The 24894-nt window shown below is 52.8% G+C and overlaps 1 protein-coding gene across 3 annotated transcripts; it reads right to left on the bottom strand.

Annotated features, from left to right (window-relative positions):
- Positions 1-747: 747 nt before the first annotated feature.
- Positions 748-23587, bottom strand: Scnn1a (sodium channel epithelial 1 subunit alpha). Of its 3 annotated transcripts, XM_059258629.1 has the most exons (12): positions 22421-23587; positions 13628-13901; positions 12690-12880; positions 8011-8114; positions 7520-7683; positions 6998-7096; positions 6676-6793; positions 2987-3065; positions 2821-2878; positions 2593-2648; positions 2375-2450; positions 748-1824 (listed from the first exon to the last, which is right to left on the bottom strand). In XM_059258629.1, exons 1-12 carry the CDS (start codon positions 22954-22956, stop codon positions 1393-1395), a joined length of 2187 nt encoding a protein of 728 aa, XP_059114612.1. In that variant the 5' UTR covers positions 22957-23587; the 3' UTR covers positions 748-1392. The 3 variants fall into 3 exon arrangements, with proteins under 3 accessions (XP_059114612.1, XP_059114614.1, XP_059114613.1); XM_059258631.1 differs by lacking the exons at positions 13628-13901; positions 22421-23587 and adding an exon at positions 13531-13615; XM_059258630.1 differs by lacking the exons at positions 13628-13901; positions 22421-23587 and adding an exon at positions 13093-13590.
- Positions 23588-24894: the final 1307 nt, after the last annotated feature.

Genomic DNA, 24894 nt, shown 5'->3' with positions numbered 1-24894 from the left:
AAAAAGACCCCCCTTCTCTGGATTCATCACAATCCAGACATTGTGATGAATGAGAAAACAGGAACAATCCCGAGTCTTATTCCCACAACACAACAAGACAGGGTCACTTCTGGGTCCCAGGAATCATGGCTGGAGCAGGCAGAGGAACTGCAGATGAGAAAAGTGGGGTTTCACTCAGACATTCCCCAGGTTCTCCTTTACTGAAGTCAGGAGGGTTCCCTCTGCCCCTCTCAACTGTGGATAAGACTACGCAAGGCTCTGACATTCTGGAAGAACTGGTCCCAGTCTCATCCTCCTCCACCACCAGGGCCGTGATGGGGAGGAGGGTGGCAGAGGTTTCCTCACAGCTGGGTGGAGTCTGAAGAAGAGCATACTTGATGATGTATAACAGTGACAAGTTTGGCCTGGCTGCCTGTGCCCTCCCCTCCACTCTAGGGCCTCCCAAGAAACGTAGGCAGTGCCTCTGGGACTTGCATCCACTCCCTACCCATTTCCTGGGGCCCCATCCAGCTCTGCAGACATCGTTTTACGTAACAAGCATTTATTGGGTACCTGCCTACCTGCTTCAAGTGGGATACCGGGCTAGACCTGAAGGATATAAAAATGAGCAAAACGCAGCCCTGATCACAAGGATTTCACAGTCTACTCAGAGGCAGATACAAAAGAATGCGAACATATAACATAGTGCACTGTGGGGACGAGGGGAGGGGGGGGATAATTCTGAGGGAGACAGGATAGGGTAAAAGAATTCACAAAAGTAATGGTGCCTTTCAACAGGGGTCATGGGGTCGCACAGAAGCTCTCTAGGAGATGGTAGGGGAAGCTTCTAGGCTGAGAAAATAGGTAAGACAAGTATGAAGGACACAGTGAACTACAGTGTATCAAACGAGAGAAGAGCCTTGGAAATGAAGGAGACTGGCCAAACCTTGACAATACTCATCTTACTCTAGCCCCCACCCTGGGGAGTCAGGGAAGGGGAATTGCCAAAGAACTAACAAAGGGGGCTTTTAGGTGGGGTTCCCCACCCAAGTTCAAGAAGGGGCGCAGACATCTGTGTCTTTGAAGGCAGTGTGGCCAGGCCAATCTCTGGTCATGGGGTAGGAAACCTGTGGCTGCTTTTCTGCGCCCTGTTTATATTTGTTCGTTGGTCGTTTCCCAGGAAAGTTCTTTGTCAAAGCTCCAAGTCTGGCTTGGCTGATCCAAGGGAAAAGGAGACTTGTCTGAGCTTGTGTGGAAAGCCGTGTTCAGAAGCAGGAACGGGGCGGCTCCGAGCAGCTCATCAGCCGCTGTTCTCCAGACCGTTTCCTGGGCCCCTTATTTAGTCTACTCCCTCAGGCACACCAAAGACAGCCGGGCAGCTGTGGAAGGTGCTGCTGAAGCTGGCCTTCAGCTTTAGTTTACCCGGGAGCACTGGCCTGGGTGAGAGGAGCACTCTCCTCTCTCAGTGCTCCCCAGAGCACAGGCAGAAGGGCCAGGCACTGCGGAGTCCAGTGGATGGGCGCAGGGGCCTAGGGTGGCATAGGCAGGCGGAGGGGCGGGGACCAGGGAAGGGGTTGTGCCCTGCTGGGGCAAAGAAGGCAGTGGGGACGTAGGGTGGGGACAGAAGCGGGAGGGGAAGGAGGAAGCTGGAGTGGAGGCCACTTCCCTCGCACCCCTGGCCCCTCGTCCTGGTGACCAGTACCGGCTTCGGAACCTGTGCAACAGCATGAGGACTGTGATGACCAGGAGGTCAAAGATGAACTCCGCCATTTCCACCACAGACAGCACCGACGAACCGAACCACAGGCTCCACTGGCTGCCCAGGTTGGACAGGAGGCTGACCATCTGTGGAGAGAATGAAGCAGCCACCCCCTTACCAAGCCAGCTCCCTTTGCACCTGGGGCCCACCATGCAGGGGCAGCTCCTGCGCATCATCCCCCACAGGAAATGGTCATGAGACCAACAAAAACTGGGGTGCAACTCAAGGGCCTCTCCCAGTTGTCTGTCATGCACATGCATGTGTGCATACACACACACACACACTCTCTCTCTCTCACACACACACACACGCATGCATACACACACACACACACTCACACACACACACACACACACGCATGCATGCACACACACACGCACGCACGCGTGCACACACACACACACACACACACCCGTGCCTCCCACGCACGGACACACGCCTCCCACCACCCGACCTGACAGCACAGATCCCTCCTCAATGCTCTCACCTTATCTTGGACTCCATTTCCTTTTCCTTATCTTCTACCTCTGGGGCACAAACCTTTCTGGCCCCCAAATGTGAGCCCTCATCCTCCCTCACAGCCACCCTGCCAAGGCCCCAGGAGACCACAGGCTCCCTGACTAGGACAGGCCCTACCGTGACAGAGGGAGACTCCGAATTAGTTTTATAGTTCAGCTCCTTGAAGAATATGTTGAGTTTAGCAACTCCATTTCTTTGGGGAGGGGGAGAGAGTGGGAAGATGTGTTGGAGGGTGAACTCCAAAGACCCTCTTCCCAACACCCCCATCAGAACCTCTTCCCAGACCTCCTTTCCTCCCAAAGGATCCTGCCCAGGAGCTCAGGAGCAGGCCTGACCTTTTGTTGTTGATCGTGTAATTGTTCTGCAAGGACAGCATCTCAAAGATCCAATCCTGGGAAAAAAAGGGGGGACGACAAGGAGGTGACCCCGGTATTCCTCAGGCTGACAGGATGGATGGTGTCAGTCATATCTATGAACATGGACAGTACTCAGAGGGCCACTGTGTTATGCACACTTGCACATGTGTGCAACTGTGTTCACATGCACATCCTTTCCTCCTTTACCTGGGACTTCACAGATGGCCATCGTGAGTAGCCAGCAGAGAGCTTGTAGTTGGTCACACTGCAGACAGATGAAAGTGCTCAGTGATGGAGTAGGGTTCTATTAGCTACCTCCATCCCACCCAGCCAAGCAGCTGCTGCCCAGCCCACCCCGGGGAAGGACCCTTACCTGCATGGCTTCCGACACTTGGAGAAACAGCCCAGGCTGTCCAGGGAGAAGGCGCCCTGAAGCTTATAGTAGCAGTAGCCTGTGGGTGCAGAGAAGGGACTGTTTTCTGAGGGCATCTCCCCCTTTTCCACACACACAGAGCCTTCCACACTGCCTGGGCACCCACTTTAAAAGAGCATTCAATGGCACCTCAGGAGTGGCAACCACAAGAAAACTGTTTAAGAAATTAAGCTAAGCTGGGGACAGGGAACAGCCATATAAACATGTGTTCAAAAGGCACAAAAATTAAAAGTCAGAGAAAATGGGAACAATGATTGCATAATAAAGGGGTTAAACCACAATGAGATACAATTTTACAATCACTAGGAAAACTGTTGGGGGCTGGAGAGATGGCTCAGAGGTTAAGAGCATTGGCAGCTCTTCCAGAGGTCCTGAGTTCAATTCCCAGCAACTACATGGTGGCTTAAAAAACAAAAACCACCAACAAGGGCTGCTGAGACCATCATTTGCTCCTGCTGGGAATATGAGATGGTGCAGCCATCTCCAAAAGTATGGCAGTCCCTCAGAAAGGCTAAACAATTACCATGAGCCCAGCTATTCTCCTAAGGTACATGAGGAGAAAACTGAAAACATAAATCCACATGAGGACATGTACACAAATGTTCAGCATTAGTCACAAAACCCCAAATTAGAAACAACCGAAATATCCATCAACCAGTTAAGTGAATAAATGTACAACGAGCTGGGAATGATGGTATACGCTGGTAATTCCAGCACTCGTGACCCTCAGGCAGGAGGTCTGCTGCAAAGCTGAAGCCAGCCTGGGCTGCAGTATGAGATTCTGTCTCAGCAAACTAAAGTTGTATATCTATGCAACAAGGAACAAAGTGTTGATACATGTTATAACATGGATGGACCCTGGAAACACTGCTAAGTGAAAGAAACTAGCGGCAAAGGCCGTATGCTCATGGCTCCATCTACCGAAATGTCCAATACAGGGGCTGGTGGTTTCCCAATAGCCAGCAGTAGGGGGGTGGGAAACTGGGGGATGACTCATAGGTACAAGTTTCTCTGGGAGTGATTTTAAAAACTCTAAAATTGATAGTGATCATGAGACCAGAATAAAAGCCCAACATCAAAAACTACAACCATATTTAACTAAAACTATATAGTGAGTGACTCTGTTAGATGCAAATCACCTCAGTAAAACAAGATGAAAACGAGAAGAATGGGGATATGGGACCCTCCAATGGCACCGAGGAGCTCCAAGGAAACTTAAAAAAATATGTATTTTTTTTTAAATCTTAAAAGAATTATTGAGCCAGACGGTGGTGGAACACACTTTCTAATCCCAACATTGGAAGGGAGAGGCAGGTGGATCTCTGTGAACTCGAGACCAGCCTGATCAACATAGTGAGTTCCAAGACAGCCAGACCTATGTATCAAGAGCCCGGCTCAGTAAATAAATAAATAAATAGAACCTAGGCTGGTGGTGGCGGCAGCGGCGCATACCTTTATGTAACACAAATCTTAAAAGGTCTTATAATAAAAAAAAAACTCAGAGCCAGATATTGGGGTGAAAGCTGAAAGATCAGAACAGCCAGCCACTAGCTTACTTCTACGAAATCCTCAGCCTCAAGAGAGTAAGTTCCTGTTTCCTCACGCCTTATATACCTTTCTGTGTCCTGCCATCTAACTTCCTGGGATTAAAGGCGTGCCTGGTTCTGTTTCTCTCATGTAGCCCAGTGTGGACTTAAACTCATAGAGATCCAGACGGACTTCTGTTTCCCTAGTGATAAGATTAAAGTTGTGTGCTACCACTGCCTGACTAATTTACCACTGTGTCTAATTTAGTGGCTGGCTCTGTCCTCTGATCCCCAGGCAAGTTTATTAGGGTACACAATATATCACTACACCTTTAATCCCAGCACTTAATCCCAGGCAGAGGCAAGTGGACCTCTATGAGTTCAAGGCAAGCCTGGTCTACATAGTGAGGTCCAAGATAGCCAGGGCTACATAGAAACCCTATCTCAACAAAAATAAAACAAAGAACTTAGAAGGAATTGTTGGAAACCAGGGAGAGGAACAGAAGAGGGCCTGCCAAACCGGCCACCCACTGCCCTGTTCACACTGGGGATGCATGCCCTCCCTCCCTGCCCTCCAGGCTTCTGTCTGCCCATCTGAGAAAGAAAGTGATACCAAGTGGTCTCTGAGTTCCCTTCAGTTCTGACTATCAGTGATCCTCCAAGGCAGGAGGCAGGGGCAGGGGACAGGGGCAGGGGCAGGGGCAGGGGCAGGGGGCAGGGGCAGGGGCAGGGGACAGGAGGCAGGGGCAGGGGCAGGAGGCAGGGGGCAGAGGGAGGAGGCAGGGGGCAGAGGCAGGGGGAAGGGGACAGGGGCAGGGGGCAGGGGGCAGGGGCAGGAGGCAGGGGCAGCGGGCAGGAGGCAGGGGCAGGGGCGGTGGGCAGGGGCAGGAGGCAAGGGCGGTGGGCAGGGGCAGGGGGCAGGAGGCAGGGGACAGGAAGCTGGGGGCAAGGGGCATCAGGAGGCAGCAGGAAGTAGGAGGCAGGAAGCTACCCCGACCAGAGAGGCAAAGTCCTGTCAGAAGGGGTCCCAGGCAAGAAAGGAGGCAGATGCCACAGACAGGTGGGACTGGGACAGAGGTGAAACAACTCCACAGAGCTTTCTCTGTGTCTGTGGTGTCTGGTGCCTTGTCCCCCACAGCAATGGCCCCGGCCCACTTCCTCTCTTTCTCACCCTGCTAGAGAGCTGGGCATGTAAATCCCCAGGAGGAGGGGTCGGAGGGGTCCCCGGGAGGAGGGGTGTGAAGGACAAGTGTCTGTGCAGATGAGAGCGTGCAGCTCAGGAATATGGGGATTCCTGCCATCCCATAGTTTCCTGTTAGGGCATCCTTCTCCCAGCATTCTAGGCTAGCTCTGCCACAGTGGAAGGGAAAAGGGTGTGTCCAAGACAATGGCCGGATGAGCAGGACATGCCAGGGCTCTGCAACTTGTTTGGCTGTGCCCTGCTCCGGGTAAAAACATTCTCCAACAAACGAATGTGCGTTTGATTTACAAATTACATCCCTGGGGGAGAGATGGCCCAGTGGGTAAAGCTCCTGAACCTGAAGATCAGAGGTGAATCTGTGATCCACGTGGCACAGCACATCTGCACACAGACACACAGACACAGACACAGACAAACAGACACACACACACACACACACACACACACACACACACACACACACACGGAGGAAGGAACAAGGAAGGAGGGAAAGAAGGAAGGAAGAAAGGAAGGGAAAAGGTCCCAGGGAAATGTTGGATGCTGTACCTAAGACTACCCCCACCCCCACCCCCCAGCCAGCCAGCCCTGCTGAGCATCCCAAGAATGAGCAGGCCCACTGAAATTGCTGCAGGAGAGCTCATTAGGCACACACACAGCACACACACTTCCTTCCTTCTGCTGCAGGTTATTTTTAAAAAGGACAATTCCTTCACAAACTCACAAAAGCCAAAGACCGGAAGAGAAGGAGGGAGGGAAACTGAGGCAGAGCCAATGGGCAGAAAAGCAAACAGGAGCCGGAGACTAGGACGTGGGAGGGAGCCAACCCAGAGAAGGGCTCTGGGAGCCAGGCACCTAGGGAAGTGGAGGTGAGCTGTGGACAGTGCAGGGGCTCCCCGGCTCACCCCAGGAGCTCTGCTTTCGGTAGTCACAGAACTCTACGCCCTTGGGCTTAGGGTAGAAGATGTAGGCACAGCCACACTTCTTGATCATGTTCTCCTGGAAGCAGGAGTGAATGCACACCTGGAGGGGAAGGAAGAGGCAAGGGGCTTCAGGCCTGGCCCACCCCACCCCCTGTGAGCCCCAGGTACAGGAAGGCTGAGCCCTTCTAACCACTGGACCACCGTCATAGTCCTTCCTACTGCTCCCAACCCATTTCCTCCTTCATCCCTCCACCCAGCTGCCCAATCTGCAGTCCCGGGGATGTCTGCAGCCAGCTCTGTGTACCTGCTGGGTATACTTGGAAGGGTACAGGTTCTTGACAGGGACATCACTGCCGTTCTCAGTACAGTCACCGTAGTTGCCTCCAAGGCTGTCCAGGGCTTCCTGAGAACCCATGCGCATCAAGGGATCACAGGCGAGGGGGCACAGCGAGTGACCCAGCTTCACCCTGGCTCTCCAGTCTTCCCTCAATCCCTGCCACAACCCGTCAGCCTCCCCATCTCAAAACATGTTCCAGCACCCCCCAAACACCCCTCCTTGTCCTACTTTCCAGCCTGTGCATGGGTCCAGAGCATCCTCTGAATCCCAAGGATGTCCTGAACCCTTCTTAGCAATGGAGGTCTCCTTAAAGCCTTGCTTCCCAGGCCCCCTTGGCTAGCCCCTCTATCCAGTTCCAATCCTGAAAACCTCCACATCCTGAAAGCTCCCCACATGACCTCCCTTCAGTCTCCTAGCTGCCAAGCCCACCTCCCATTTTCCATCTCCCTCCCTCCCGAGGGACTCTCCTCCCAGTCAGAGCATCCTTGCCTTCCTCATGCTGATGGAGGTCTCCACACCAGGCCGCACATTGAAGCCACCATCATCCATAAAGGCAGGCTCGTCCTGCCCATGCACCATCACCCTGGCCCCCGTCACTGTGGACAGCAGGGGGATGAAGTCATTCTGTTCTGTGCGCAGTGTCAGAGACAGACCTGAGGACGCAGCAGGAGAAGAGTTGGGGGTGGAGACCCACACTCTCACCCTTGCAGAGTCCTTCCTCTCCTGGTGGAACAAAGCTCCTCAGGTGGACTTGGTAACCCAGAGCTGGATTCCGGGCCAGGTTTAAAGCACAGAATTCCTTCCATGCCTAGAATGGGTTATCGGGGAACTTTGGGGGAGAAAGGACAGAACAGACCCTTCCAGAATAACAAGGGGGCATATCAAGGTGGGACCCAGCATCTCTAGAACACACGCCAGGTGAGTAAACATGGGTGAGGCAGGTCGGCAGGAAGGGTGTAAGGAGGACAGGAGCATCTCACCGTTGTTGACTCCAGGCATGGAAGACATCCAGAGATTGGAGTGGTTCTTGTTGTTGAAAGTGTAGCAGTTCCCATACATGGGGTGGTGGAACTGAGAATAATTCCTTAGTAGGTAAGAGAGCAAGGACAATGGGGTCAGAGACGGGAGTCCAGGAGGTGAGTGGCCTATGAGGTGAGCCAGGAGAAATCGTTCCCCTCCAAGACTCAGGGAGCACCTGTTTCCTGTCACCCCTGTGTGTCCACACAACACTGGGAGGCTGTGCTCTCTGTCACTCCAGCCAGCAGCCTCATTCTACATGACACAAGACAGGCCACACAGACAGCAACACGTAAGTGATCTTGTGCGCTATAGATCTTATTTTATCTTTTTCTAAAAAACAAAACAAAGGTTTCCTAAGCTCTGTATTTAAGATCCACCCATGATGCCCCATCAGATCTGCTGATTCTACCTGCTACATGCCATCCAGGGTGTAAATCCACCACATTTGGCCCTTCTTCCCTCCCAGGGAGTGGGGATGCCAAAGCCACAGAGACGGTGCTGATGGGCCTGGGATCAGACTCGGGCATTTCCTTGCCAGCCCAGCTCTGCCCTCACAGCTTGGTTCCTCGTGTCCTCTCATGTTATATTAAGACATCTGTGATGCCCCTAACTTCTCAGCATCTAACTCTTGGTTCTCCATTCAGATTGTGACATCCTTGAGGACAGGAACCACACCTCATTCATCTTTGTCTTATTCTGGTGTCAGATACATGGTTCCTGGCACACAGGCAACACAGGAGTTCACTAATAAGTAGCTTTTGAATGCATCAGTGAGGGAAATGGAGAGACGGAGGAAAACAGCATTAGAGGGGGTGAAACCCACAGTGATCATGGCGCAGGGGGGAAGACGTTCAGAACACAGGGAGGAAGTGAAGCCATGTTTTCCAGAGGCCTCTGTGCACCTGCAGATCTCAGATTCAGTGGTCTAACGCTGGTCTGTAAGAGGCTTAGGACTCAAGAGGAAAATCACACAGGTCACGCTGCTGCAGTAGAAACACAGACTGACAGCAGACCACAGGTTCTGGGAGCTGTGTGGGGAGAGGGGAACCCTGTGTTCTACGTCCTGCTATCTGGGAACAGGACAAGAAGAAAATGAGGCTCTGGTCTGTGACCAGTAGAGAAGTGAGAGGGGACACTGACCAGAAGTAAGTGTGGCTCTGGTCATGTGGCCCTGAGTGAGCCGTGTTTCTCACGGACATCCTCTTAATCACACACACGTAATAAAAAATATTTAAAGAACAAAGCCCCATGCAGGTGTGGCAGTACAGTCCTGTAATCCCAGCACTTGGGAGGGTGATACAGAGGCTCTCTGCCAGCATGAGGTTAGCTGGAGCTACATGCTACATAGTGAGCTCCAGATCAGCCTGGGGTAAGAGTGAGACCTTGTTAAAAAAAAAAAAAAAAGGCTCAAAAGTTCAACTCCTTATATTTGAACTAACTCTAAGAAATATTAGAATATTAGAAAGGAGGCCAAACAAGTTTCTTTCTTTCCTTTTTGAGTTTTCTGAAACAGGGTTTCTCTGTGTAGCCCTGACCGTCCTGGTACTCACTCTGCAGACCAGGCTGGCCTCAATCTCAGAGAGATTCACCTGCCTCTGCCTGGGATTAAAGGCATGCGCCACCACGTCTGGCTCTAACAAGTTTCTTAATCTCCTCCTCTGTCAAATGAAGATCACAGAAACAGCTAGGGTAGGGTACTGAGGACTAAGTTAAATATTAACACTGGTAAGAACTGTATTGCCTTCCCACTAAGGTGGTAGTGACTCATTAAATTGCCTAAAGTAATAAAGACAAACAGGGGCTGGCGAGATGGTTCAGCTGGCAAAGACAGGTGCTGGATGCCAAGCTTGCCACCCTAGGGCTGAGAAAACCAACTCCAGAAGACCATCCTCTGCCCACACACATGCACGTATACAAATAACTAAAGGCGGTTTGTGTTGTTGTTGTTTTAAGATAGACAGTAACAGGTGGAAGATGTGGAGAACTTAGACCCCTGGGGATTGCTGCTGGGACTATAAAGAAATGTGTCCCTGTGCACAGTCCAGCAGTGACTCCAAATGTTAAACAGTGGTGCGACCCGAATGCCACTCCTACGTGCATCCAAGGGAAACTAAAACATCATCAGTGTGAAACCCTACACGGTACATTCACCTCAGTGTCGTTCATAAAGGCCAAAGGCAGGCATGCCCCAAATCACACAGTTGGCGTATGTCTACACAACACAGTATTATTTGCTCATACATGAGTTCTGACACATGCTAAGAATAGATGGAAACCATAGGCGATGTGAAAGAAGCCGCAAGTCGCAAAAGATGCCATCGATAAATAGATAAATAGATAGATAGACAGACAGATAGATATCAAAACCTAGTGCATGCTAGGCAATCAATCTACCCCTGAACTATGTCTCTCTCCCTTGTATGAAATCTCCACAAAGAGTAATCCATGGAGACAGGAAGCAGATTGGTGGTTCCCAGGGCTTGAAAGAGATGGAATGGGGAACTGCTAATGGGTAAATGGGTTTCTTGGGGGTGGTGCGGAAAATGTTCTAAAATCAGGTAGTAGCAATAGTATCTCTAAATATATTTTATTTAGAGATATAACAACTCTAAATATATTTTAAAACCACTAAACTGCACATATAAAAGGGAGACTTTTACTACATGTTATAAGGGGAAAATGTGTCTGAGGATGTAGCTCAGTGATGTAGAGTACTTGCCTGCATGTTGTGAGGGCTCGGGGTTTGATCTTCAGAACAAAAAACAGAAGGAAAAAGGAAACCAAAAGAGAGGAAGAAGAAGAGAAGTCCCAGAAGGCCATGCTAAGGAAATTCACCTAGACTCTGAAGGCCAGGAGGGCCTGCAGAGGGCTCTGCTGCATTGACTGTATGTATATGAACGCTTCGCCTGCTTGTATATCTGTGCACCACATGCATGTCTGGTGCCTGCGGAGGCCGGAAGAGGGTGTTGGATCCCATGGAACTGGAGTTACGGACAGCTGTGTGCTGCGTGTGGGTACTAGAAACAGAACCGGTCCTCTGCAAAAGCAGACAGCACTCTCAACCGCGGAGTCATCCCTCCAGCCCCTACTTTGGAGGATTTTGAACAGGACTGACTATAATAGTTAATATAACAAAGTGAAGCTCCCTCTGTGTTTCAAATGTGCCTCTCGACTCTCGTGTTGGAAAATTACTTCCCAATGTGTTGGAGATGGGATCAATAGGAAGAGGTAGGGTCACGGGACAAATTCTCACGAATGGATCCACAGCATTACGTAACACAGAGTTCCAGAGAGGGTTGGCTACTGTAAGAGTGGGCTACACGGTGTCCAGGGCAGCCCTTCCAGCTTTCTCTTTCACATGCTCACTTTCCCTTCCCCTTCAGCTGTGTTATGTAACGGGAGAGGAGGTTCCGGCACCAGGCTCTCAGACTTCCCATCCTCTAGTGTTATAAGAAATGAACTGCTTTTCTTCATAAATTACCCAGTCTGTAGTACTCTGTTCTAGCAACAGAGACGGACAAAGACTTCCTGTGAAGAATGAAGTGAGGACTTGGAGGCCGAAAGTTAGACCCCTGACAGGGTTGTTTCAACAGTCCCGGTGGGAGAGGCTGAAACTCTGAGCTGAGGAAGAAGAAACCCGCACACCAACACTGAGACGAACTGTGGACTTGCGGGGAAGGGAGGCAAGGGCTTGGCGTGGACAAAGGGAGGGGATGGGGACAGAGACTCCAGGTGGAAAGCGGCAGAGAGGCTGGCCCAGGCCTAGCTGCCTCACCTCCAGCTGCTGGCTTCCATCCTTAAACAAACAAAAAGTGCAGACCGGTACAGAGCCGTGTGAGGGGAAGCATTCGAGCACTCGGAGTGAGAAGTCGGAGCAGAAGCAGGTGACACCTGGCCCTGCTGCGGCTCTGTGACATGGGAGGGAGGGCCCCCTGCAGAGTGGAGCTATTACTTCAGCACCTTCCTCCCCCAGGCAGGAGATGCCCTTGAACACCCAGGAGCAGACAGAGGACAAAGTCAGAGCAGGAGGCAGGGGCTACAGAGGGAGCCCCCCTCGCTTCCACCTGCTACCAGCTCTCCGAGAGCTTGAAGAAGTGGCTGTGACCTCTGCGGAAGGGCACTATGACAGGGGTCCTAACAGAAATTATCCCTGAGGGACAGTGGGATGTGGAGAGTCCTTAGGCCAGCCTGGGCCTCTGGGCATGTCACTTCACATGTCTGGGTGCAAGAGGGCTGACCCCCATCATGCCCCGGAGTGTAAAAAGCACCCTCACATCTGCTGTCTCACACACTCGGCGTTACTCTTAAAACAGATATTGGCATCACTGTCCTCACACTCGAGTGAGAGGATTGTGTATAAGGCTCTGAAGGATGGTGAGAAACGAAAGCGTCACCAGGCCGAGGAGAGATGGAACCGCAGTGGGAACTCGGGCAGAGACCTCAGTCCACGGATCCCAGCACACTGCCGTCCACAGGTGACCTGCTGGAGGCAGACTTGGGCCTCAGGCTAGTGTTTCTGCATTACTCACTCTCAGGCATTCCCTCACCTAACCAGCAAGCATCTCCTGAGCCCTCAGGAGGCTCGGGAAGGAGACTCTTGAGGAACAGCTGAGCCCCGGGCGCCGGCGGGGCTACTCACGCCTGGTTGCAGGGGGCCTGGTTGAAGCGGCAGGTGAAGATGAAGCTGCCCAAGGCTTCTTCCTCCAGAGACGGTGAGGTGTCGGGCAGTCTGGACAGGATGTTGATGTAATGGAAGCGGTACCACTCCCGCACTGCGTCCACCCCAGATGAGTACGTCTGGTAGAAGCAGTCCGATTTGTTCTGGTTGCACTGTGCATAGAGATCGGAATGTCAGCGCCCATCGGGGAGCCACCAAGGTCCAAGATTGAGAGGTGAGGTGTTCTGAGGGCCGGTGAGCAGGTATAGGGGACAGGGTGTAGGTGGAACAGAGCGGGAGAAACACAAGCCCCTAGGAGAGTTGGCCAGGGGAGCACAGGATTGAGGCAGCGATGGGCAGTTTCTCCTTGGTGTAGTTTACTTACACAACCAGGCGGGAAGAGACACAAGCATTCTTCCTCTTCCACTGGTGTGAAAACTCAGCGATCAAAAGGTTTGTTCCCACAATAGAGATGGGCCTAGAACCCCAGTATGCTGGCGGTGTGGCCCATCTCTTCAGGGCCTCCCTTTCCCCTTCACTAGCTGACTCTCTCCCATCTCCTCTTTTAGTCTACATGTTTAGGGTCTGGGGATGGAGCTCAGGGGAAGAGCCCTTGCCAAGCACAGGCAAGGACCTGGGTTACACAGGTCGTCCATTGTGTCGTCTGCCCCCCACCCCCACCGCCGCGGCCAGAAATGTGTATTTTCAGCAACAGATTTTACTTCCCGCCACTTATCCCCTGCCACATAAGCTGCCAGCAAAGTGGCACAGGGTACTGTAAGGTTCGTTTTTTTTGCGTTTATCTACTAATTGATTTATTTACTTCTTTGTGTCACTCAGGCCTCAGTCTACAGAAGTGGGCGGGGCCATTGGACGGGGCGAGCGCGTGGGCGGGCCCTGGACCGAGGGGCGGGGCTTACCAGTTGGAAGCCGATCGTCCAGTCCTTCCGGTCCACTTGGGGGTTGTTGTCCCGCACACTGGAAGACGAGCTGCGAGCCGCGCGGGCTGGGTAGGGCGGAGGCGGAGCGTACAGGCGCTGCAGGGGGTGCGGAAGGGCCCTCCCAAGGTTGCGGGTGCGGCGGCGGCGGGCCCCAGCCTTGACAGTGTAGGAGGAGTTGTATTTGTAGAGGTCAAAGAGCGTCTGTTCCGTGATGCGGTCCAGCTCTTCCAGCTCCTCTTTAATTTCAGTGTACCTGAAACGGCCAATGGGGAGGAGATCGGTCTAGGGGTGGCCCGCCGCCGGTGTGGAGCCATGGTTTTCTCCATAAACGGAGGGAGGGGATCAGTGACCGCTCTAATGGTTCCAGAACTGTCTAGGGGTAGGGGTGTAAGCAGATGTGTGGCTCCAGAACTGTCTAGGGGTAGGGGTGTAAGCAGATGTGTGGCTCCAGAACTGTCTGGGGGTAGGGGTGTAAACAGATGTGTTCTCAGTGGAAGCCTAGGCCAGGACTTCGTTTATTGCTACCTGTTTGCCCGGGATTGGGGGAGGGGGGCGTTCTTCACTCCCACGCCTTGGCAGCTCCGGTCGTCTTGCCCCATCCCCTTTGGGGAGGGTGGCCTTTGGGAGTGCCTGTCAACCCTGTCTTCAAATCAAGACTTCTCAGCAAATGCACTTTCAGAATCTCCCTGAACTGCTGTAAAAATACCGGATGTAGTACCCACCCTCCCCTTCTGCAAAGGCTTCCCTTTAATGAGATTTGTGGAGGACCCAGACACTGTTCCATATAAATCTTTACATTCCTCACTCAGTACTGGCCGTATTACTGTCTGCAGGATGGACATCCACATAGCTGGCCTAAGAATTTCAGTCTATGAAACAAAGTACAGACAGTAAATTAAACCAGGCTGCGGGATGCAAAAACCAATGCACAAATATTAACTGTATTCCTCAATACTAGCAAGAAAGAAATAGAGAATGAAAATAACACCACACTGGGGCTGGGGAGATGGTCCTGCATTTAAGAACCTGCTCTTCCAGAACCCGAGTTCAGTTCTCAGCACCTACATTTGAGTGCTCACAGCCCCTGTAACTCCAGTTCCAGGGAAATCTGACTCCCTCTTCTGGTCCAACCCCACTCACACATGTGGCATATGCTCACAGACATACGCATGTGCATAAAAATAAAAACTTTAGAAAATAACATCTTAAATAACTCTGATAAGTTTAGGAGTAAGTCTGCTAAAAGAGAAGCTGGGTTTCTTACACTGAAGAGCACACTGAAACCCTGCTGAAGACCAAGAGACAAAACACAAGGAATCACACAGCTGTTCGTGTGCTAGCTGTCACCACGTCCCCAACTTGATTTTTACACTCCATACAATCCAGACCCCAAATTCAGCTAACAGTTTAAAAGTAAGTGGCAGGCAGGTGGATCTGAGATTTCTTTGGAAATGCAAAGAGTATGAAGCCCAGGCTGGCCTCAATCTGGAATCTTCCTGCCGTGGCCTCACGTGGCCTCACGAGCAGCCAAGCTTGCAGGTACATGTCACAATGCTTGTTTCCAAAGAACCTGCTGTGGCCAAAACAGTTGTGGAAAAGAAAAAAGCTGGAGGATTTACACTACTGGAAATATTTACTGTAAAGGGGACTGGAGAAATGTCTTAAGAGGCCAAGAGCACTGGCTGCCCTTGCAGAGGACCCCGGTTCAATTCTCAGGTCCCATCTTTAATCCCAGCATTGGGGAGATAGCGGCAGGCAGATCTCTGAGTTCTAGGTCAACCAACCTGGTGTACATAGTGATTTCTAGGTCAGCCAGGGCTACATGGTGAGACCTTGTCTCAAAAAACAACATATGTAATATACGTAAAAGAGGAATCGACTGGAAATGTCTAATATCTTGAATGTTAAATATCACTTAAAGAAAAATGTAAGAGTTGAGTATGGCAATTAACTCCTTTAATCCCAGTACTTGGGAGGCAGAGATCTCTGAGTTCGAGGCCAGCCTGGTCTACAGAGTGAGTTCCAGGACAGCCAGGGCTATTACACAGAGAAACTATGCCCCCCAACCCCCTCCCCCAAAAAAAAAGGAGAGAAGAAGAAATAAAGAAAAGAAGGAAACAAACTTATAGCACTGGTGAAATAAGCTACTGCCAGAGATACGGGATTGTGCGTTTGGGGTCTGACACAAACAGCGTTTTGTTTTGTTTTGTTTGTTTTTGTGGTCCCCAGGGTCAAACCCAGGGCCTCATACATGCTGGGCACTCCATCCACCCTCCACCACTGGGCCTCACCTGCAGCCCAAGGCTATTGAAAATCTCATCCATGGTCCTAGTGTACCACCATCCAGTTCAAAGCTTCCCAGTCCTCCCTTTGGGCTGTTTCCACCCCGAAAGTCCAGCTGGCTGGACCCTCGGCATCCTCCTCTTTGTTCCCAGCCCTTTATCCCTTCTCGGGTGAAAACAGGTGTGTGTCTAAGGCCTTCTGAGAGACTGATTCGGCACTGATGATTCCAAGAATGACCATGTCAGCTACCATGAGCACTTCTGAGGAGCCAGGCACTTCCATTACATACACTGCTCAGTGATCTGGGCTAATACCATTGTGATGCCCTTTTCCAAGATAAAATGGCCAGGACATGACACACACACACACACACACACACACACACGCACGCACGCACGCACGCACGCACGCACGCACGCACACACTGCCCCCTGCTGGAAGGGCACTCCAGTACCCCAGCTATGTGATGTTGGGTAAGGAATCCAGCTGACGCCCAGGGAAGTGTCTCTTCACTTTTTCAAAGTCATGCAGGAAGAATCCGGTCCCCGGCTCTGCTGGAATTTTTTCTGTGACACGCTCACCACCTTCATCTCCCGCTTCCTCATCACTGTATCACCACTTCTCTGTCTCCACCTGAGCCTGTGTCATCCCTGAGCCAAATTCTTCTCAGTGACAATCCCGGCATTCAGCTCCCTCCGGCCTCGTCTGGACTGAGTGCCAACAGTACCCTCAGTCTGGTCTCCCAACCCTCGATCCTGCACCTGGGTCAAGTTCCATGCAGGGATGGCTCCCTCCCCCCAGGACACTTCTCTCCTTTTTTGATGTAAGACAGTGTTCCCGAGTCACCTTCCTAACATCCTGTCACTAAGCATTTGTCTGACAGGACTCAGAGCCTTTGACTGGCACTGGCACAGACCACCGAGCAAGGCACAGAATACACTCAGTGCTTGTCCTGAGACCAGGGCTAGACAGAGGAGTCAAGACACTTTTGACGGGATGCTTGCAAGATGGTCTGCCCAGCTGGCCTTGACTTCCTTCCTGGGCCATGCTCAGTGCCCTCCCTCCTGTTTGTCAGGCAACCCACCTGTGGGAGGTGGGTGAACTCCCTGCTCCCAGTCCATTTCCATCAGACTTTACTCTCTTCCATAACTCAGGACACCGAAGCCCATCCCTAGGCAACTACCTTCGGGTCACTCACCAGGGAACTACTGATGCTAAGCTTTGAACTCAGGCTTGTTGGACTCCACGGTCCCTGATTTTTCCACTACTCCTGGCTAACGAGTGTTCAGAGTTGGCATCTCCTTTCTGTGAAGCTAGCCTCCCCTCTGACTCTCCTTCTCTGTAAATGACAGTCTGGCAGGATACAGGAATCCTAAGAGGTCTGGGGGCTGACACACCTCTTTGCCCATCTGTGTCTATTCCTCCATCCCTGATCTATTTGGCGGGCTCCAAAACACCCACCCAGGGACCTCCAGAGCATTCTCAGCCGGCATTCTGGAATACTTGGCAGAGCTGAGGACAAGTCTCCTTCCTTGGCGGTGTGTACCCGTGTGCTTAACCCTACTCTCTGCTTCATCCAGCAAAGTCTTGACCTTCTCTGATCACTTTCCCAGCCTCATCTCCCAAACAGCTCCGAACAATGCTAAGGGGGCACACTCACAGACCGACCCCACAGCCTCAGCTTGTATCACAGTACATTCACATGTAGATGCCCAACAAGTTGCCCTTCTCTCTCTTGAGTGGGTTCTGAGCTCTGAGATCACACACGGAGTTCAGCCCCAGTGACAGCAATCTAAGAGCCCAAGGTGCTCAGGAGCCGTTGAAAGTGAGTGTGGATGCCATGCTCAGACAGATGGTTATGCAGAGCTCTCTGGCTCACAACAGGACTGTTGTTGCCTCCAGACAGGCTGTTGCTGCTAAGCAGGATCCATTATTCCTTTAGGAAGGGTTGGCCATCACAACCCCCAGCTGCAATCTCCCTTAGGCCGTCAGGATGATGCTGTGTAGAATTCCACATTTTAATGAGCTGGCCCAGGTCACGTAGAATCTGACCCCTGGTGACCTAAGACATCTTTTATGGATACCCAGTCCCCAAAAATAACAGCTCACGCTATAAAACTTTTTCCTCAGCAATATAACGAGGTGTTCGCCTTGTCACTGAAGTATGAACCCCACATAGGTGGCAAAGAGTTCCTGCCTCCCAGTGGGCTAATCCCATATGAAAAGGACTAAGCCTCACTCTTGGTAGAGTGGGTACTATGCAACTGTGTTGGCGTTTTATTGCCACCGGTATTCGTTATCAGAGATAAGTGCCATTACAGGGGAGTACGTCTGCTACTCACCTGCCATGTGACCCCTTGGTTGTAACGACAGTACCAAAAGAGTACTAAAGACCCAGATTCCCATTCTTACTCCTCTCAACAGCTGGGGGCTTTTAGTTTCTTTTTACTTTTAGGTTCTTGGAGCCTCAATTTTCTCATCTGCCCTTCTTATTCCGGAAGCTTCACAGGGGCCAGTGAGATGGCCTGCTGACAAGCCGAGCAAGCCGAGTTCAGCCTCCAGAACAGAACCCAGTTAAACCCAGGTGAAGAGGAGAGACCCTTTTTACTGGCACCAGGACACATGAGCACCCACCCACGCACAAGCGCACACAGCTCTGCCTGTACAAGAACTCTTGCGCTGAACAACTCTGGCCCCAGCACCAGAGTGCCCGACAGAGAAGGACCTGACCACTGGCCAGCCCAGGGTCTCGGTCCTCAGTCTGGGCTCTCCCTGCCAGACACTGAGGAGAGCCTGGCATCTAGACTGAGAAGAGAGTGCAGGTCGAGGGTGGCTTTCCAGTTCAGAGCCCACCTCCTTCTGTGGCGCTCTGAGGAAATGGCCCTCTCTCGGGCCACTCCATGCCAAGCCCCTTGTTTTGCCATCTGCAGAAGAGGAAGCCCATGGTCGTCACTGTCCAGAGCTCCAAGCTCTTTCTTGGTTGTATTCTGTTGCTGTTGACACAGGGTCACACGTAGCCTATCCAGCCTCAAACTCAAGTTGTACCCAGGGCTAACCTCGAACTCCCGATTCTCCTGTCTGTATTTCCCAAGGGCCAGAATTACTGGCATGTGCCACCAGGCCTGGATAAATTCTTCCTTAGGTCCAGCCTTAAATTCCATATGTTTGTGGGCTCTGTTGCCCACAGATGTGGAGATGACGGACACTCTCCTTCCAGTGACCAGAAATTGTAAAACCAGCACAGCGCTGCAGCCAGGGCCACCTTCTTAAATCCTCCGCTGCCCTGTCCCTCAGCAGGTGGACACCCCCGTGTGACTCTGCTCCACTCCAGGCTCTCTTTGGCAACTGGTTCCTCCATCCTATTCTCCTCTCACCCCAGGTCAGGTCCCTCCTCTGCCAACAGCCATGATTCACACTCAGGTCCCCAGTCTGTCTGCTGCCTCTGCCTCCCTCACGGCCCTGGCTCCCCTCCCCTGCACTCCTAGCCAGGAGTGGCTCCCCTCCCCTGCACTCCTAGCCCGGAGCGGCTCCCCTCCCCTGCACTCCTAGCCCGGAGTCCCCTTCTTTCAGCTGCTCTTCCTCCTAGGATCCTCCCAGCTGCTCCACCTTGGGAAGCCTTGCTGTCATGGGAGAGGGGACTTTGAAGTCACACTTGATCTGGGATTTGACTGCTAACCAGAGAGGCACTAGCTCTTAGATGGGAGTGATTTTTTTCTTTTTTCACCCGAGTTTCACCGCTTGCCTGCCTGTCTGAGTATAACTGTGTTTCCTCATCTGTAAAATGGAGGGAACAATGGTACATATTTCCCAAGTCTGTTGTGGGGATTAAATCATTTAATAATATTTCTTTTCTTAAAGGTCAGACACCTGGGCAGGTGGACAGGGCAGCTGAGCTGGAATCACTACATACATTCAGGCTGGGGCTTTAGGGACAGCTAACAACACTATGTAGCTCTGGGTGGCCTGGGACTATGTCCACTAGGTTGGCCTGTAGCTCACAGAGATCTGGCTGCCTCTGCCTCCAGAGTGTTGGAGTTAAAGGCATAAGCTGCCACACCTGGCCCATTTATAATATTTCATTCAGATTTAGTTCATCTGGAAAACCATCTGGGACATAAATATGTATTCATGGTATTGTCACTGTTATTTTTCTTCATTATTAGCTATACAGCTTTGGGTCTAATTATTTCATCTTGTTGAACATCAGTTATCTTCATCTGAAAACTGGAAATAACACAGATGTGGTAGCAAGTGCCCTAATATCCCAGGAGTTCAAGGCCAACCTGAGCTGCACTGAGATCCTGTCTTTAAAAAAAAGAAAGAAAAGAAAGCAGCGAAGCAAATCCATAAAAACGCCCACTCCCCAGACTGCAGGGTTGAGGAGCAGTGTTTACAGACCCCCGACACTGAGTCAAGTACTCAGTAGGTCTTCAGTTCCCTCCTGTATTTGGAAGCCGTCTCTCTGCCCCCTCCCTCTGCCCCCTCCCTCTGCCCCCTCCCTCTGCCCCCTCCCTCTGCCCTCCTTCTGCCCCCTCCCTCTGCCCCTTCCCTCTGCGCTTTCTCTGCCCTCCCTCCCTCTGCCTTCCCTCTGCCCCCCTCTGCTCTTCCTCCCTCTGCCCTCCCTCTCCCCTCCCTCCCTCTGCCCTCCCTCTGTCCTCTTTCTGCCCTCCCTCTGCCCTCCCTCTGCCCTCCCTCTGCCCTCCCTCTGCCCCCTCCCTCTGCCCCCTCCCTCTGCCCTCCTTCTGCCCCCTCCCTCTGCCCTCCCTCTCCCCTCCCTCCCTCTGCCTTCCCTCTCCCCTCCCTCCCTCTGCCCTCCCTCTGCCCTCCCTCCCTCTGTCCTCCTTCTGCCCTCCCTCTGCCCTCCCTCCCCTCTGTGTGTTCTCCCTCCTGCCCCCTGCAGTCATCTTCCAAGAAGAGGGAAATTTTCTGTGTGGACAGCTACTCCCAGTCTGGGGGCAGTGTGGTGTCCACTCCCTGGAGTTCTATCCTGGCCTGTCCAAGGCCATGCACCCAGCAGAACCTTAGAAAATATGCAGGCCTCAACACACTCACCCCAGCCTTCCCCATATCTCCTCATCTTTGTGACCACAAATATTTATTGGGTGTCGACAACCTATTTCCAGGCCCTGGCCCCGCCTCTCCCAGTACTCTCTGCCTGTTATGTCCCCCACCCTGCCTGGCCTAAGGTGAAAAAAAAGCCTGTGGGAAAGTGAGGCTATGGGAGGGAACAGCCCAGGCCTTGAAATGAAGGTAAACAGTGATGGGAAACTTCACTTATCCCAAGTCCCATCTCTTGAGTATAAGACAAGGCCGAGTTTGGGGACCAAACAAACAGGATGAATCAGGATTCGGTCAGAATGGGTGACTGTTGACTTGTCTCTCTTGGCCTCATTTTCCTATACGTAAAATGAGGGTACTGCTGGTCCCCATGTGTCACGTCTTTGAGAATGACACAAGGAAACTGTAGAGGACTTGTAGGAGCCTCATGTGTTCAGCTTAGTGACTCCTGCTGTGTTCATTGTACGGGGGCAGGTTTCCTTTCCAGGATAGGACTTCCCAACCTTTGTTAATCCATGACACATCTTTGGACCTGACAGGCTACCTGAGGGAGCCTCCACCCGCAGCCTATGACCAATCCCAGCCTTCCATAATTGCCTGCATTCCTGATGTGTGTGCTCACACACATTCACCCTCATTCAAACACTCATAAGAGACCTCACACTCCTTGAAGGCAGACCAGCTCGGTTTTTATTGTACTAATCACGGTGTGCTACAGTATTTGTTTACACGCCTACCTCTCCCGCCCTGTTTTAGCCTTTCCATCCAGTACCTAGTAAAGCACCTGGCCCTCAATAAAGGTCGTTGGATTATCAAGCCTCTTCTGCTGGGTGCCTAGCACTGTGTCTGGTTAACTGAGTGAAGACAAATGCTGTGTACCAACACCCAGCTCTGCCCTCCTCTCTTCTCCATGGCAACAGCCCAGTTTCCAGACCCAAACTGGCCAAGAGCACTGATGAAACCCAAAACTTGAGAACACACCAAAGCCCTCAAGGGTCAGCGACCTGGGCATGTGGCAAGGGCAGGTGACTGAGGCAGCTGATCCTGGCTCACCTGCATACATCAGCCTGGGACTTTGGGGACATGCGACAACGAGACTCTCCCATCCCACTCTCCTGCCCTGCATCCCACCCCCATGTTACCTCCTCCACAGCACAGCCAACTTCCCTTCTGTACAAAGATCTTATCTACCTCCACAGCACCTGCAAGACCTTGACCTCAGCCAGCTCACTGGCCTCACAGCTCCATCGCCACTTTTGTTTGCTTTGGGGCTTGCTTGCTTTTGTGCTGCTGAGGGTGGATTGCATGGGCCTCGTGCATGCTAAGCACATGCTGTACCACTGAGCCACCCCTACACACACACACACACACACACACACACACACACACACACACCTATGGCACCCGGAAAACAGCACTGGACTGACTGACCTGTAGGGGTTAAGGGTACAGACAGTGACCGCAGGGAAGACCAGCTTGTCTGAATTGAGGTTGATGTTGAGGCTGACAGGGTAGCTGAAGTACTCTTCGAACAGCAAGGCGAACTGCCAGTACATCACCCCGAAGGTGCAGAGCCACAGCACGGCCCAGAAGGCGGTCTTCATGCGGTTGTGCTTGGAGCATACCAGGCGAATGGCGCCGTGGATGGTGGTATTGTTGCAGAAGAACTGGAAGAGCTCTCGGTAGGAGCGGTGGAACTCGATCAGCGCCTCCTCCTCCTCGGTGGGCTGGGGGGGCACTGAGGGTTCGGGACCCAGCCCCTGCTCTTCTCGCTTGTCTCCCTTCGCCAGCCCTTGCATGGGTTGAGGAGGACAAGGGTCTTGTTCCTTGAACTTGCCGCCCTTCATGGAGCCCTTAGGTGAGTCGGGGTGGTGAGGGTCTAGGTCAAGGTTGAGCTCGGGGCTCTGGTGCGCTCCGGCATCATCAGCATGAAGGCAAAACGGGGCTGCCCCTGACCGTGCCCGCATCCTGCGCTCAGTCCACTCTCCCCCTGTCCTCCCACCCTCCTCCTGCTTTCCAGGAGCCAGCTGACCTTCTGGAGTTGGGGCCAGCCGGGCAGGCAGCACTGAGCTCCTCTGGAGTAGCCACAGAGCTTCCCAGCCACCTTCACCTGCCCGCTAGCGCCTCCTGGTTCTCCACAGCAGGCCCTGTGCCTCAGTTAGCAGCCTCTTCTTCTTGCCCTTTTCCTCCCTGACGGTGTGATTTCACGCCCTCTTGGCCCAGCAGCCTCGTGCTTCTCTTTGGGTCTCCCCGTCTGTGCCAGGCTCTCTGATCCTGCCTCACTTCCTCCCCTGCCTTCCCTGGTTCCTCCTGGGCCCTCTTCTCTGGGCTCGAGCCCTGGCCTCCGGCTCCCTGCTATCTCCTCCTCTCCCTCGGGAACCGCAGGGCTGCAGGAGACCTGAGCTGCCTCCTGACTCCAGCTCCCAGGTGTGGCTGGGCAGTGACTGGTTCCTTTCCAGTTGAATCTGGCAGCAGAGCCTTCTCCACCCTCTCACCTGACAGGTGCAGGGCCTGGCCGCGGAGCCTGCCTGTGAGCCAGGGATGGGAGCCACGGGAGCCTCATTAGCATCTCAATTAAAGGTGAGCGTACCGGGGGCGGGTCAAAGGAGGAGTCTGGTCTGGGAGCTCCCCAGGGAGGAGGGCTCGTGGGGACAGGTGAAGCAGGTACCTACCTGCCGAAGACTTTGGGCCAGGGATTGATGGGGAACTGACTGGCAGGGAGACTAGGGACCCAAGATTAGTGAGGCTTGGAGAACCTGAGCGGGGAAGAGAGGATTCTACACACGAGAGCCAGGAAGGCAAGGCGGAAGGAGGATGACTGAGACTAGGTGGGGAAACCCGGAGAACAGGGAAGGCAGAAAGAGGAGACAGACAGGAGGACTGGGCACAGAGCTGACGGAGGATGGAGGAGGAGGAAGAGGAGGCCGCCAGCCCCAAGGGGACACTCCTGGCAGGCCAGACAGCCAGGGGAAAGAAACTTAAGTGAACTTCCAGAAACCAGGGTCCCTTCTGATTGGGTCCCTCAAGGTCATCCCAAGTCAGCCTCACACCAAGGATCCTGGAGGAAAAGGAGAAGGGGTCCCCCGAGAACCGGGAGCTCCAGCTGGCCCCACGGTCCTCTTCCCCATCCTCTTCCCTCTGAACTCTTCACCCCACCTACCTGGCTCTGTCCAGACCTGGGAGGGGCCCAGATGAAGCAGGGGGCTGGGCCAGGTCCTAGGACATTCTGTTCTTTTTGACACCATTGGCTGCTAGGCCAGGAATGTGTAATGTCCCCTGTTGTGGTCACAAGGTTGCAGGAATGTGGGCACCAGAGGTAATGTGGGTGTGGGGGCCCGGCAGAGCTCTGTGGGCACAGACCAGAGCCCAGGGACCAGCAGGGATGGCAGACACTGGGAGAGAATGAGAGCTGTGTCCATGCTGGTATCTGGGACAAGGAGGCTGAGTACACTGTCCTAGAAGGAAAAAGATGTGTGACATCAGGGATGTGCTTTTCTCCCAAGTCTCCCTCTCAGCCTAACAAGAGCCTCCCTCTTGTTCCGGGAGGTTTCGTGAGTGTATCAGGGCAGCTTAGACAGCAGGTGGGACCCTGGTGGTCCACAGGCTCTCGGTTTAAGAATGAGGCGAGGGGGACCCTCTTCTTTATCTGGTAAAGGCCAGAGAGATGCACGCATCAGGTAGTGAGCACACAGGTCTGGAAGCCTCAGAGGCTCAGACCCAGAAACGACCGTGAGAGGAGCCACAGGAGTGTCATTCACACAGCCCAGGCCCTGCACAGTTTGCCGGTGATATCCACGCTTGAGCCCTGGGGAGGGCAGCCCCAGTGCCCCGGGATGCCCGCTGGCTCCTCCTACCGTACACGCTCTCTCCAGCAGCAACAGACACAAGTGTCCTCTGTATCCTCA

The sequence above is a fragment of the Peromyscus eremicus genome, chromosome 3 (genome assembly GCF_949786415.1).
Source record: "Peromyscus eremicus chromosome 3, PerEre_H2_v1, whole genome shotgun sequence".
NCBI classification, from domain to species: Eukaryota; Metazoa; Chordata; class Mammalia; order Rodentia; family Cricetidae; genus Peromyscus; species Peromyscus eremicus.
The sequence above is the reverse complement of the archived record's forward strand: the minus strand, read 5'-3'. Positions and strand labels throughout refer to the sequence as shown.